This window comes from Acinonyx jubatus, chromosome D2 (genome assembly GCF_027475565.1).
Source record: "Acinonyx jubatus isolate Ajub_Pintada_27869175 chromosome D2, VMU_Ajub_asm_v1.0, whole genome shotgun sequence".
NCBI lineage: Eukaryota > Metazoa > Chordata > Mammalia > Carnivora > Felidae > Acinonyx > Acinonyx jubatus.
The window spans coordinates 8,095,066-8,108,904 of NC_069393.1; the positions used below are offsets into that span (position 1 = coordinate 8,095,066).

Here is a 13,839-nt window from a genome sequence, read left to right on the forward strand (position 1 = left end):
GGACTTGTTAGTTAAAAATGCCTGTGTACTGAGAACAAACTGAGGGTTGATGGGGGGTGGGAGGGAGGGGAAGGTGGGTGATGGGTATTGAGGAAGGCACCTTTTGGGATGAGCACTGGGTGTTGTATGGAAACCAATTTGACAATAAATTTCATATATTGAAAAAAAAAATGCCTGTGAGACAGCCACGTGGAGATGTCAGACATGTGATGAGGCATTTGTGCCTGACATTCAGTATATCAGGGATGGCTTATACATACAGATTTGGGATTTACCAGCATTCGAAGGGAATCGAGGTCATAGACATGGATGGTCTTGCCCAGAAAGAGAAGGTGTCTCTTCCCCTCTGTAGAGGGGAAGGCCTGCGGCTGCGCCTCTAAAGACATGGGTTTATGTTTCTCCTTTTAGAAGAAAAGAAACCCGTTATAAAAAAGGCAGGTGGAGAATCTTAAGCATGAGCATATGTAGGAGCTGTGGACCTAAGGGAGTAGTCAACAGGATCATATGCTGCTAGGAATAGGGATGAATAAGGTAAGAATTGAAACTTCTCTAGGATTTATTACATGGGCATCATGTGACTGTGGTGAAAACAGTTCCAGAAGATTATTGTGAGGGGCCATTGGTGGTGCTAGCACCATATTATGGGGAACTAAGGTAGAGAGAGAGAGAGAGAGACACAGAGTATGAACAGGGGAGGAGCAGCGTTAGGGAGACACGGAATCAGAAGCAAGCTCCAGGCTCTGAGCTGTCAGCACAGAGCTTGATGCGGGGCTCGAACTCACGAATGGTACAATCGTGACCTGAGTTGAAGTTGGACACCCAAGAGCCCCTGACATTTGATGTATTTTTAATTCTTATAATTTTTTAAGTTATTTTGAGAGAGAGAGGGGGGAGGGGCAGAGAGAGAGGGAGAGAGAGACAGAATCCCAAGCAGGCTCTGCACTGACAGATGCAGGGATCAAACCCATAAACTGCGAGATCATAACCTGAGCCAAAATCAAGAGTTAGAGGCTTATTTGACTGAGCCACCCAGGCACCCCTAAATTTTATAATTTTTAACATACGTGATCATTTCTTTAATTAGAATCAGACCATAGTCCAAAGCCAAAAGATTTTTAAAGTTCAGCTCTATCATTCAGTGTTAAATAGCTCTTCGCAAGTATGCCAGCCACAAGCTTGTTAAATGTGGTTTCCCTGTGTTTATCTTAGTGGCTAGTTTTGATGATTCATATCAAACTGGAGTCTCTGGAGGTTGCCTTTCTTCATTTTGAAAATCCTCATCCCAGAAACTGAGGTAACCTCTGTGGAAAACAGTATGGAGGCCCCTCAAAAAATTAAAAATAAGGTACTATGATCCAGGAATTATGCTACTAGATATTTACCAAAAAAAAATGAAAATAGTAATTCAAAGGGATACATGCATCCTTATGTGTATATATAGCAGCATTATTTACAACAGTCAAAGTATGGAAGCAGCCCAAGTGTCCATCGATAGATGATTGGATAAAGAAGATGTGGTATATATACACAATGGAATATTGTTCAGCCATAAAAGACAGTGAAATCTTGCCATTTGCGACAACATGGATGAAGTTATAGACTATAATCCTAAGTGAAATAAGTCAGACAAAGATAAATACCATATGATTTCACTCATATGTGGAATTTAAGAAACTAAACAAACAAAGGAAAAAAGAGACAGACAAACCAAGAAACAGACTCTTAACTATAGAAAACAAACTGATGGTTACCAGAGGGGAGGTGGGTGACAGGAATGGGTGAAATGGGTGATGGGGATTAAGGAGTGCACTTATCATGATGAAAAAAAATGGAATAAACAGATGACTATTAGTTCAATCAGCATTATGAAGTACAAATGTAGAGTCACTTTACTCATAATCCCTCTGAAAATTGTGCATGTGCATGTAGGGAATAGTTCAAAGAGAAGACTATTTTTTTAAGTGCTGTGAATTTGCCTATTTTTTGCAGAAAGCAGTATATCTTTAGGCTTTGCTGTTATGGGCATTATGGTCATTATTCCTTTCTATTTTTAGCTATGTGGTTAATAAAAGTATTTTTATTTTTTTATTTTTATTTTTATTTTTTTTAATATGAAATTTATTGTCAAATTGGTTTCCATACAACCCCCAGTAGTCATCCCAACAGGTGCCCTCCTCAATGCCCATCACTGACTTTCGCCTCCCTCCTGCCCCCCATCAACCCTCAGTTTATTCTCAGTTTTTAAGAGTCTCCCTCTCTAACTTTTTTTTTCCTTCCCCTCCCTCATGGTCTTCTGTTAAGTTTCTCAGGATCCACATAAGAGTGAAAACATATGGTATCTGTCTTTCTCCATATGACTTATTTTACTTAGCATAACACTCTCCAGTTCCATCCATGTTGCTACAAAAGGCCAGATTTCATTCTTTCTCATTGCCAAGTAGTATTCCATTGTGTATATAAACCACAATTTCTGTGTCCATTCATCAGTTGATGGACATTTAGGCTCTTTCCATAGTTTGGCTATTGTTGAAAGTGCTGCTATCAACATTGGGGTACAAGTGCCCCTATGCATCAGCACTCCTGTATCCCTTGGGTAAATTCCAAGCAGTGCTATTGCTGGGTCATAGGGTAGATCTGTTTTTAATTTTTTGAGGAACCTCCACACTGTTTTCCAGAGCGGCTGCACCAGTTTGCATTCCCACCAACAGTGCAAGAGGGTTCCTGTTTCTCCACATCCTCTCCAGCATCTATAGTCTCCTGATTTGTTCATTTTAGCCACTCTGACTGGCGTGAGGTGATATCTCTGTGGTTTTGATTTGTATTTCCCTGATGAGGAGCAACATTGAGCATCTTTTCATGTGCCTGTGGGCATCTGGATGTCTTCTTTAGAGAAGTATCTATTCATGTCTTCTACCCATTTCTTCACTGGATTATTTGTTTTTCGGGTGTGGAGTTTGGTGAGTTCTTTATAGATTTTGGATACTAGCCCTTTGTCCGATATGTCATTTGCAAATATCTTTTCCCATCCCATGGGTTGCCTTTTAGTTTTGTTGATTGTTTCCTTTGCAGTGCAGAAGCTTTTTATCTTCATGAGGTCCCAATAGTTCATTTTTGCATTTAATTCCCTTGTCTTTGGAGATGTTTCAAGTAAGAAATTGCTGCGGCTGAGGTCAGAGAGGTTTTTTCCTGCTTTGTCCTCTAGGGTTTTGATGGTTTCCTGTCTCACATTCAGGTCCTTTATCCATTTTGAGTTTATTTTTGTGAATGGTGTAAGAAAGTGGTCTAGTTTCATTCTTCGGCATGTTGCTGTCCAGCTCTCCCAGCATCATTTGTTAAAGAGACTGTCTTTTTTCCATTGGATATTCTTTCCTGCTTTGTCAAAGATTAGTTGGCCATACTTTTGTGGGTCCAGTTCTGGAGTCTCTATTCTATTCCATTGGTCTATGTGTCTGTTTTTGTGCCAATACCATGCTGTCTTGATGATGACAGCTTTGTAGTAGAGGCTAAAGTCTGGGATTGTGATGCCTCCCGCTTTGGTCTTCTCCTTCAATATTACTTTGGCTGTTCAGGGTCTTTTGTGGTTCCACACAAATTTTAGGATTGCTTGTTCTAGCTTCGAGAAGAATGCTGGTGCAATTTTGATTGGGATTGCACTGAATGTGTAGATAGCTTTGGGTAGTATTGACATTTTAACAATATTTATTCTTCCAATCCATGAGCATGGAATGTTTTTCCATTTCTTTGTATCTTCTTCAATTTCCTTCACAAGCTTTCTATAGTTTGAGCATACAGATCTTTTACATCTTTGGTTAGGTTTATTCCTAGGTATTTGATGATTCTTGGTGCAGTTGTGAATGGGATCAGTTTCTTTATTTGTCTTTCTGTTGCTTCATTATTAGTGTATAAGAATGCAACTGATTTCTCTACATTAATTTTGTATCCTGCGACTTTGCTGAATTCATGTATCAGTTCTAGCAGACTTTTGGTGGAGTCTGTCGGGTTTTCCATGTATAATATCATGTCATCTGTGAAAAGTGAAAGCTTGACTTCATCATTTTTAGATACATTCACAGGTATAGACCAAAAATTGAGAATTAAGGAATTAGTCCTTTGGGGAGACTGCTTTTGGGGGAAAATCCAATGACCACAAAGTCCCTAAACTAAATATGAAAACATGAGGAGAGAATTTCTAAAGTGAGCCAAATACAGACCTTGGAATTACCAAGTTTTCTTAATTTGAATACTTATTTGCTCTTCATATTTAATTTCCCCACTGCAACCTCATTAAGATGAAGAAATAGGGTAATATGTTTATTTTTTTTTCATGATTTGAGGAAGCATTAAGAAGATTGTCTTGTTTTTTTGTTTTGTTTTTTTTTTAAATAAAGGGGCACCTTGGTGGCTCAGTAGGTTAAGCGTCCAAGTCTTGATTTCAGCTCAGGTCATGACCTCAGAGTCGTGGGATCAAATCCCATGTCAGGGCTCCATGCTAAATATGGAGCCTGAAAAAAAAGAAAAAAGAAAAGGAAAGAGAAGAAAAGAAAAGAAAAATAAATCAGCATCCCAGAGTCCAAAACTTCCTCTTGGCCTTCATGGTTTCTTAGAGTTTACCAGTAATCATTTTGCATTCACATAATGTCTATTTTTGCCTTGAGTCTTAAAAGTTGAACTCACCTTAAGAGACTTATGCCTTCATGTCTTCTTTCACCATTGCAGGATCTTTTGAAGGCACTGCTTACATATCAATTAGGTTTTTATTTTCAGTTTTGATATTTTAACCATAGGAACACAGAACTGGGTTAATCGTAACTCTGGATTCCATGTTAGACCCTTACCATTGGCCCATTATAGTCGCCTACTTTTACTAAGTTAGTTACGTAGTCATTTCTAGTAATGTAGCAAATACCCATAAATGCACCACACGCAAGAAAAGTTAAGACCTTCATACTAACTTACACGTAGTCATGTGATCTTCCCCCTTAACCCATACCTTGTTCCCACATACAAGGAAACCATCATCCTGAATTTTGTGTTCTAGTACCCTTGCTCTCCTTTTATGTCATTTTCCCTTATCATACCTATTTGTTAATACATACACATCACATATATGCAAATGTGTATATATTATAATTATACATATAATTATATGTGTTTTTAATTTTAGTTGTTTTTAACTTTTAAAAGGGCAGTATGCTATATATAATTTCTTGGTACTTGTTTTCCTTAATACTGTTTTCTAAGATTCATCAACCCTTCTATGTGTTGCCGGAGTTCATTTGATTTTACTATTTCATTATATTCCATTGGGCAACTACACCCTAGCTTATTTATTTACTTTTCTGTTGATAACCTTTTATGTTGAATCTATGTTTTTGCTAACATGAAAAGGGCTCAAAATGGCCTCTTTTTATTCATTTATATGTTTTTTAATTTTTGTTTATTTTTGAGAGAGTGAGTGAGCATGGGGGAGGAACAGAGAGAGAGGAAGAGAATCCCAGGCAGGCTCCCTGCCATCAGCACAGAGCCTGACAGAGGGCTTGATCCCAGAGGGCTTGATTTTGACCTGAGCCAAAATCAAGAGTCAGACACTTAACCAACTGAGCCACCCAGGTGCCCCCATTTCTTCTCTTGTACAAGGGATGTAGGGTATAGGGTATAAGAATGTTCAACTTAAGGAGAAAATGGCAAACTCTTTTTCAAAGTTTATTGCATGAAATTACATTCTTACCATCAATGTTTAAGAGATATTCTGATGATCCATATCTTTCTAGTATTTGATATTATAGGATTTCTCAATTTTTGCCAACCAAATGGGAATAAAATGGTCTTTCATTGGGGTCTTAATTTCCATTTCTCTTGGCTAGATAATGTGTGTATTTAAAAATCACTTCTCTTTCATGGTATAATCTGAAGCAAATAGCTGATGAATAGCTCTACTCTTCTTTTATTATTATTATTACATCTGCTCTAAATCCTGTTCTTACTGTCCCTTATTCTCTTTGCTTCCTCTAGATCTTAAAAAAATCATTTTAAATCTTTGTATTTTTTTCAAGCCACACTTTATTTTAAACTTGAGATTAATATTCTTTTCCTGTGTCTCCAGCCGTCTACTTCTGTCATGTGTAGCACCCCTTTAAAAGCGTGTCAGAGAATTTCTAGTGCATCCACATTAGCTTACTGTTGCCATCCCCATTGTCATCATCATGACCACCCTTACTTGAGTCTCAGAGTGCTTCTTTACTACCCAGTCTCTCTCCTCAACAGTCTGAAGCTGTTTCATTCTAATGGGATGCTCCTACCAATTTGAACAAGATAACAATATGGAAGTATCTAGAATGATGCCATCATAAGTTATTCACTCAACAGTGTTTCCACTATTTTGGCTTCAGGCTGAGAAAATCGTTTTCTCGTCCTTCTCTTACTAACATAATAAAATATTTAGGATACTAGTTATGCCCAATGTTCTATCCTTTGTAGGTTAAAATTATCAAAGGCCAGGGTCACTTTCTTAGGAGATTTCTCTCACTTTGATCTCAGTCATTGGCTTTAAAATTTTTTTGTTTTAATGTTTATTTATTTTTGAGACAGAGAGTGGAGGGGAGGGGACGGTTAGAGAGAGAGGGGGAGACACAGAATCTGAAGCAGACTCCAGTCTTTGAGCTGTCAGCACAGTGCCCAACACGGGGCTCGAACTCATGAGCCGTGAGATCATGACCTGAGCTGAAGTCGGACGCTTAACCGACTGAGCCCCCCAGGCACCCCTCACCCATTAGCTTTTAGATTTACATGCATGCTAAAAGTTTCTGGTTTTTGCCTCCTCTATCTTCTGAGGCATGACACAGTCAGAAGGGCAACTTAACAATGTGTGAAATATACTTGCTTTGCAGAAAGAAATTCCCAGCAGATGCTGGCCATGTGAAGTGCCCTACTTACTGCTTATGGATTCTCATCACCAATTGTGAATTTCGATCTGGTTGCTGGAATGGCCCAAAGTATCCTCCAGTTTAGTTTTCTCTCTTTTTTTTTTTTTTTTTTATTCCAAAGTCCCTTATTCCACACTTCTCCTTTATGTATGGATTTTATTCACTGTTTCCTTCCTGGCATATGGTATCACTCCTTGCCTAGAATTTGTCATTTTGGTGCAGAAAGCTAAATCCTGTGTGTTAGGACCATCTAATAGAACTCTATTTACTTACCCTATATATCACACAGATGCCATTTGCTACTGAAAAATGTATCTCGTATACATGTGAATCCTTCGTTTTCTTCCCAATACATTAAAAAATTGCAGATCTGTTGTAGTTTTCTTGTGGTCTCAGCATACCCTCAACGTATGCAATCAATAGAAGTTCAAAGTCGTTTATAGGTTTGATGTATATTCCAATTTGAGGCTTAATAGATCCTAAAAATCACAAATTTTAACCTGATTGGAGCAAATCTCACTAAATTTTCATGGAAAGATTTATTAAGTAGTTATTTTACTTAAAAACTTTTGTAAAAAAAAATCTGTCACCTAGAGCTCTAAATTCCTGAAGGAATTCTAAAAGCAAGCATATCCTATGACTTTTATAGCTTAAAAGCATATATCGTTATAACCTAAAATGACGATTTTTCTGAATATATTCTTGATTTCAAGGGGCACTTGGGTGGCTCAGTCGGTTGAATGTCTGACTCTTGGTGTCGGCCCAAGTCATGATCTCACGGTGTGTGGGTTCGAGCCCTACATTGGGCTCTGGGCTGGCGGTACAGAGCCTGCTTGGGATACCTTTCTCCCTTGCTCTCTGACCCTCCCATGCTCACTTGCGCTGTCTCTCTCTCAAAATAAATAAATAAGTAAGTAAGTAAATAAATAAATAAATAAATAACCTTTTTTTTTTGTAACTTGTTTCTTCTTGCTATTTTTAAAGGTAATAAAACATATAGGAGATAATTTAAAATTATCCATTAGGAGACATTTCATATTAGTGTTCTAATTTGCTTAAATAGTAAACATGCTTGTTACTTGCTAAAATCCCTGTGCCTCACTTCTCTTTTTTTTTTTTTTAATTTTTTAATGTTTATTTATTTTTGAGAGAGAGACAGAGTGCAAGTGGGGGAGAGGCAGAGAGACAAGGAGGTACAGAATCCAAAGCAGGCTCCAGGCTTTGCGCTGTCAGCACAGAGCCCCGCGTGGGGCTCAGACCCACGGGCTGCGAGATCATGATCTGAGCCGAAGTCAGACACTTAACTGACTGAGCCACCCAGGCACCCCATGCTTCACTTCTAATTAATGCAGAAGAGTGAAATATTACATTGGTAATCTTAGAGGGCAGATAGGCCAAAAGTCCTCTGTATTTAACATGAGATACATAGTAGTTATGGATGACCACAGATTTGCCTTGCAGATATGTTTTGCTAAAGTCATCATGGGTTCGTATTTTTAAAATTCCTGGTGAACTGATTACCTGGAAGCCAAGGTGGCATTAGCACCTAGCAGATAATCCCCCACCCTCTGAATAAATAATTCACTTCTTTGTTTCTGGGGGGCAGCACACTACTGAACACCTTTTCCAAAGAGCAAAATTGTCACAGGTCTATGTGCCCTTTATTTTCTCCTTGGCAAAGCATGTTGTCAGTCTTATTCTGAATTGGAAAGGGTGACAGTCAATATTTGTTGAATGAACAACAGAATATTATTGTGTGGGTAGGAGGATCACATTCTGTGCCTTCTCTCCCACCCCCTCTTCATCTCTCTACTCAAAATACAGGCAATCATTGAATTGAGAGCATTTTTCTGATTTGTAGCTTACATTTAATTACTTGCCACCATTCACTTCACTGATACACTGAGTGCTTGCCGACCGTAAAGAATCTTTAGAAAGGCTGGAATGATCTAACATTGAAGAACTCAAGGTTTTTCACCTGCCATAGCTATTGGCTAGTGACAGCCTCCTTTGGTCAACCATAATAATAGTAGCAGTTGAGATGTATTAAATGCTTATTATTTTCAGACACTTATTTGTAAGTGGGAAACCATTAGCATATGTTAATTCGTATAATCTTCTCAGGAACCCTGGTCCTCTTTTTCTTATTCCCATCTTAAATATGACGAAAGGGAGACCCAGAGAGGTAAGGGAACTTGCCCTAAGCTAAACAGCTAATAATTGGCAGCATTAGGATTTGAAGCAGACACTCTGTGTCCTCACACAATTTATCAAACAAAAATTTTAGCTGTGGGAATTAGATTAAAATGTATGCATGGATTACTATACCTCCTTTATCATTTCTGGGGAAATAACTCAAAATAATAGAATAGTTTACTTATTTTTCTATTAAAGAGTAATATTAGCAGCTAGAATTTCATTTCCTCTTTTGGATCAATTACAATAAAAATGAATTTAAAGGATTACAAGATACACTTTGATAATGGACATGTTTTCTGTTAATTTTATTCACAATTATTGCATGTATCTGTATTACTTAAATTGGCAATTTAATATTTTGATTTTGTAAAAGCACAGTATCATTTTCTTGTAGGTCATGAATTCATTGGTCATGCAGTCCACGTTTACTGTATCTGACACATCCATTTAAACAATGTCAATGATAAATTAATACCAATGATTTGGTGTTCTACACAACATTCTTTTGTACCTCCTGCCTCAACATATTCTAATCCTGCTGACTTTTTTTTAATGTTTTCCATGTATCAGAGCTGTCATGATGAGGAAGATGATGATGGTGAAGAAGAAGTGAAGAGTTTTGAAGTAAGATGGATCTTTCTAGATTTGTCTTTTTTTTTTCTACTTTGAAACATTGTTTCATAGCTTATAACTGACATTTATGTTTCTTGCTTCATGGCTTATTGCAGCTTATTGTGTCAAGGAACTGCATGTCAGAAGCTGGATAGACAGATCTGAGTCCTAACATTTGCTAAAGTTAAGACCAAGGAACGTAGAGTAATGAAATAATCCAATAAAACCCATATGTTCAGAATGAGTGTTCCTGAGAACCTTCCGAGATGAGATCACTTCAAATTGTTCTCATCTCAGTGAATGTTGGGATCTGAAATTTCCAACGGACATGTGAGGAAAATACTCACTGAAGAGCAACATGACATCGAGTTTTTAATTAAACCCTTGGTTTGATATTTTCTTCTGAATTGAAGAACTTCTAAAAGATTCAGCCTCTTTTGACTTCAACCCAATTAGGTCACTCATTTCCTGATCATATGTAGATGGTGGTGCAGAACGCAGTTTGCTTGCATGAGGTAGGAATGCGTATATTCCTAGGGCTACGTTCTATTCTATGATTATTTTCTCAATGTTCTCAGCTTGTAAATATCCAGAAAATTAGAAAGACTGCTCAATATCAGTTAGCCAGAAGGGAAGTCAGTATTATTTTCCCCCTTTATTTAGACTTGACTTTTGTTTTCTATGGAAAAAAAAAAAGGAGTTGTTGCTAACCACCCCTTCTCTTTGTTTCTTTTTTTTCTTTTTCTTTTTTTTTTCTTTATAGAATTTTCAAAAAAAAAAAATGAAGTGGAAAGAAACAGATTACATTATTTGTTTTTTCCTATTACATACCTGGATTTCGAGCCAGAAGTCTGTAAACAGATTAGTAGCCAGCAGTCGGTCCTTAATTACAGTGGTCCCATAAAAAGGTAGAGGTTGAGGGGTGGACAAAGGGTAGTGTCCCTTCCAGAAACAATTCGATACAGCATCTCTGCAGCATTGAAGTCAATGTGTAGAAAGTACGAAAACTAATCTGAGAATACCCTGTGACTGTTGCTGACTAAGATGCTATAAGATTAATTTTCCTACATGACACTATAATCTTTTCTAAAGTATGTGTGTTCTGTTCTCAAATACATCTTTATTGATAAGAAACTGAGGTAAATTCGAATGAGCTCTGAGCAGCAAATAATACTGTTTTTTTCTGAAGTGCACACCATTTATGGTCTATCAGTTGTCTTCCGAGCAATTGTTTATTGCTATTTTGCTTCTTGTCCTCATCCTTCCTTAAGGTCACAGGATCCCAACGCAGCAAGGTAAAACTATATATATATGTGTGTATTTGTCTGGGTCTGAGTTTCGGTTTCTTGTGACATTTACCTTTGTTAGACCCAACATCTTGGATTCTTTTGTAATAAAAGGTCTTGCAATCTTTCTACGAGTTTGTAGCTCTAATGCAATTGGTCCCTTCGGTGCCCGTTCCTTGATGCAGATTTATTCTTGCCATTCCAATGACTCGTAATTGAAATGTTATCCTACATGTGAACCCTGGGCTGCATGCTGGGCTGGGGTCAAAGGCTAGCCGTTTAGCTGATTGCCTTTCAGCTAAGGGTCTTTCAGTACAGCATTCTGTCCTCATCCCTCTTGATGTTTCTTGAATACGAGTGTGGTTACTCGAAAAGAGACACGACAAATGGCATTGCTGATGAGATTGGAAGGAAGCCTGCTTTCCCATTGTGCTCGTAATACCCCTAGTTAGTAATCAGAGAGGCTGCTCCACAATTTTAATGTCGATTTCAGCATTTCATTACAGGGAACAACTTGATGATTACTTCTATCTCTTAATGTTTTGAATAACTGAGCACTTGGAATGTTATCTAACAAAAAACCCATCTTGATCCAGCATTACAACCATTTTCCTTTGTTATGAACCCTGTTAAGTTTACATATTATTTTCATGACACTAGTTCTTAGGAAAATTGATTAGAACATCCCAGGGAAAAAATACCCATCATGGCTTTAGTTAAAAAAAAAATTACTGTTAAAATGAATTTATAATGTCATGAAGAATCTATTTAGAAGAAACAAATGATAATACTTTAACTCATTGTTATATTTGGAAGAATATATTATTCGTACATTATGATCCTTATAAATTTAAAAATTTGAGTTCATACAGCTGTCAGATTTAACTCTAATTGGATGGATGTAATATAGTTAATGACATGTAAGATATGACAATAATATATTCTGGGCTTAAGTAGTAGGTAATAATGAGCGTGATACTAAGCTGGTATTTATGTTTTTATCACTGATTATCTCAGGTATAATTCTTGTGAATTATTGAGAGTTGAAAACATGAAGGGACCTCCTAGCAGAAACCAAAGATTTGATTTCCTAGCACTAAAGTTCGTGCCCCAAGAGTGTATTGATATCTGTGGGATACGGGTAGATAAGGAAGGTCAGGAATGTGTTGCTGGTTAAGAAAACCATCTTACTTTGAGAGAGGAATACAGTTTCAGGGAGATCTAAAAGCAAATCCGGTTTGGTAAATAGGGTCGAATCTGGTGGTTCCTTATTCAAAAAAGAGAAGTTCCCTATTCAAAACAGAAGTCTAGGAATGGCTAGTGGTGGAATCTGTCTAGGATTCAGGTCAGACCGAAGACAAGAGATCGGGTGAGGCATGGAGCCTGACCTGAGGGAAGAGGTTACATGCCCTGGACTAAGAATGACTGGCAGGACATTCAAACACTGGTGAAGCCTGGCAATTAACCACAGGAAAGAAGATGTAAACCCCCAGGTATAACTGCCCCCACCCCCGAAACAGGATTTTAAAGTTGCTTATGATTGCCATTTATTCCTGTACATAACCATAGACAAGATGTGGGAATGTTCACCTCTTAACCAGATTTTTTACTGTATTTCCATGTGATTCAGGACTGTAATTTATTATATATGCCTAATTTGCATAGCATGCTACTTTTCACAAAATACATACTCCATGAGTAAGCAATATGAACTCTTACCAGTTTGAAAAAGAGACATGAAAGCAGTTGCCTATGAAGATACTCTTGTCTGAGGTTGACTCTGTGATACTAACAGAACCACTGAACATTGACCAGACAACTGGATTATTACTTTTTCTTTATGAATTTAGTAATCTCCCAGACTTTTTACATTGAAGTGTCTGGTTGTTTAACATCACTTAGAGATAGTCTAAGAGTGAAAGTTTTCATCCAAGATATAATAAATGTGAAAGCTTATTTGGCTGTTTCAATAATTCTTAAAACGAATGATGTTAAACAAATTTGGGAATAACCTAAAGTGTGTGGTAGTTTAATTTTATCCCCATAACTGACTGATTATTAACATTTGGTGTATTTCTACTTAAATTCTTCATCTGTAAGTATTCAGTGAAGATACTGAGAAGAAACTAGGTCTTTTTAAAAGATGGCATTATAGGGAAAATTTCCATGCAGGGGTGAAGTAAAGTTTAAGAAATGTTAAACACAGGAGGTGGGGACTAAAATGCTGAGTATTTGACAGCTCTTTTCTTTTTCCATCACATGTGTGTTTTGCTGATATGATTATGTTAAAACTTGCTTGATTTAACTTGATAATTCAGTTCCCTGCTTCATCAATAATATACGTAAATATTCTCTTCCTGTAACTATTTAATAATTTTGTTGCATATTTAGTTTATTATATATAGCTCTTTTTAGATTTGGGACTACTTCAATACTAAAACTACACAAAAGGACAGTTAAATCTTAAGAAGAGGCCAAGAGTAACTGAAAGGGAAGAAATGTTTTAGCAATTACTTGAGATATTTATTACTATAGTTGAACACTTTGTTTAGCTTTGGATTTTTCAAATGCCAAAGCAAATAATAATAATAACAAATTAATAATGTTGCAGGTCAAATAACTTCTTTCTCTTGAGCATGATGGGTTTTTTCACCTAGATGAACAAAGAGATTTGGTACCAGAGTAAACCACATTTTTAAACTATGATTTTGCAAAAGACACAGAAACGTCCCCCAGATGGCTGCTGCTTTTCTAATGCTGTTCTCTAAACTCTGAGTGTGTGGCATTAAATGCTAATTCAATGGAAGGATTTCTGTGAA

The 13,839-nt window shown here is 37.1% G+C and overlaps 1 protein-coding gene across 7 annotated transcripts in view; it reads left to right on the plus strand.

Moving 5' to 3' along the window:
• The window catches only part of RYR2 (ryanodine receptor 2), a 749,501-nt gene that overhangs the window by 648,018 nt on the left and 87,644 nt on the right, over positions 1-13,839 (plus strand). For 4 of the 7 annotated variants that reach the window (XM_053207799.1, XM_053207802.1, XM_053207800.1 and 1 more), the window contains 2 exons: positions 9,693-9,746; positions 11,006-11,029. In XM_053207799.1, the coding sequence (XP_053063774.1) occupies positions 9,693-9,746; positions 11,006-11,029 (78 nt within the window). The remainder of the gene's footprint in view (positions 1-9,692; positions 9,747-11,005; positions 11,030-13,839) is intronic. The other 3 variants (XM_053207801.1, XM_053207803.1, XM_027047002.2) reach the window with 1 other exon arrangement.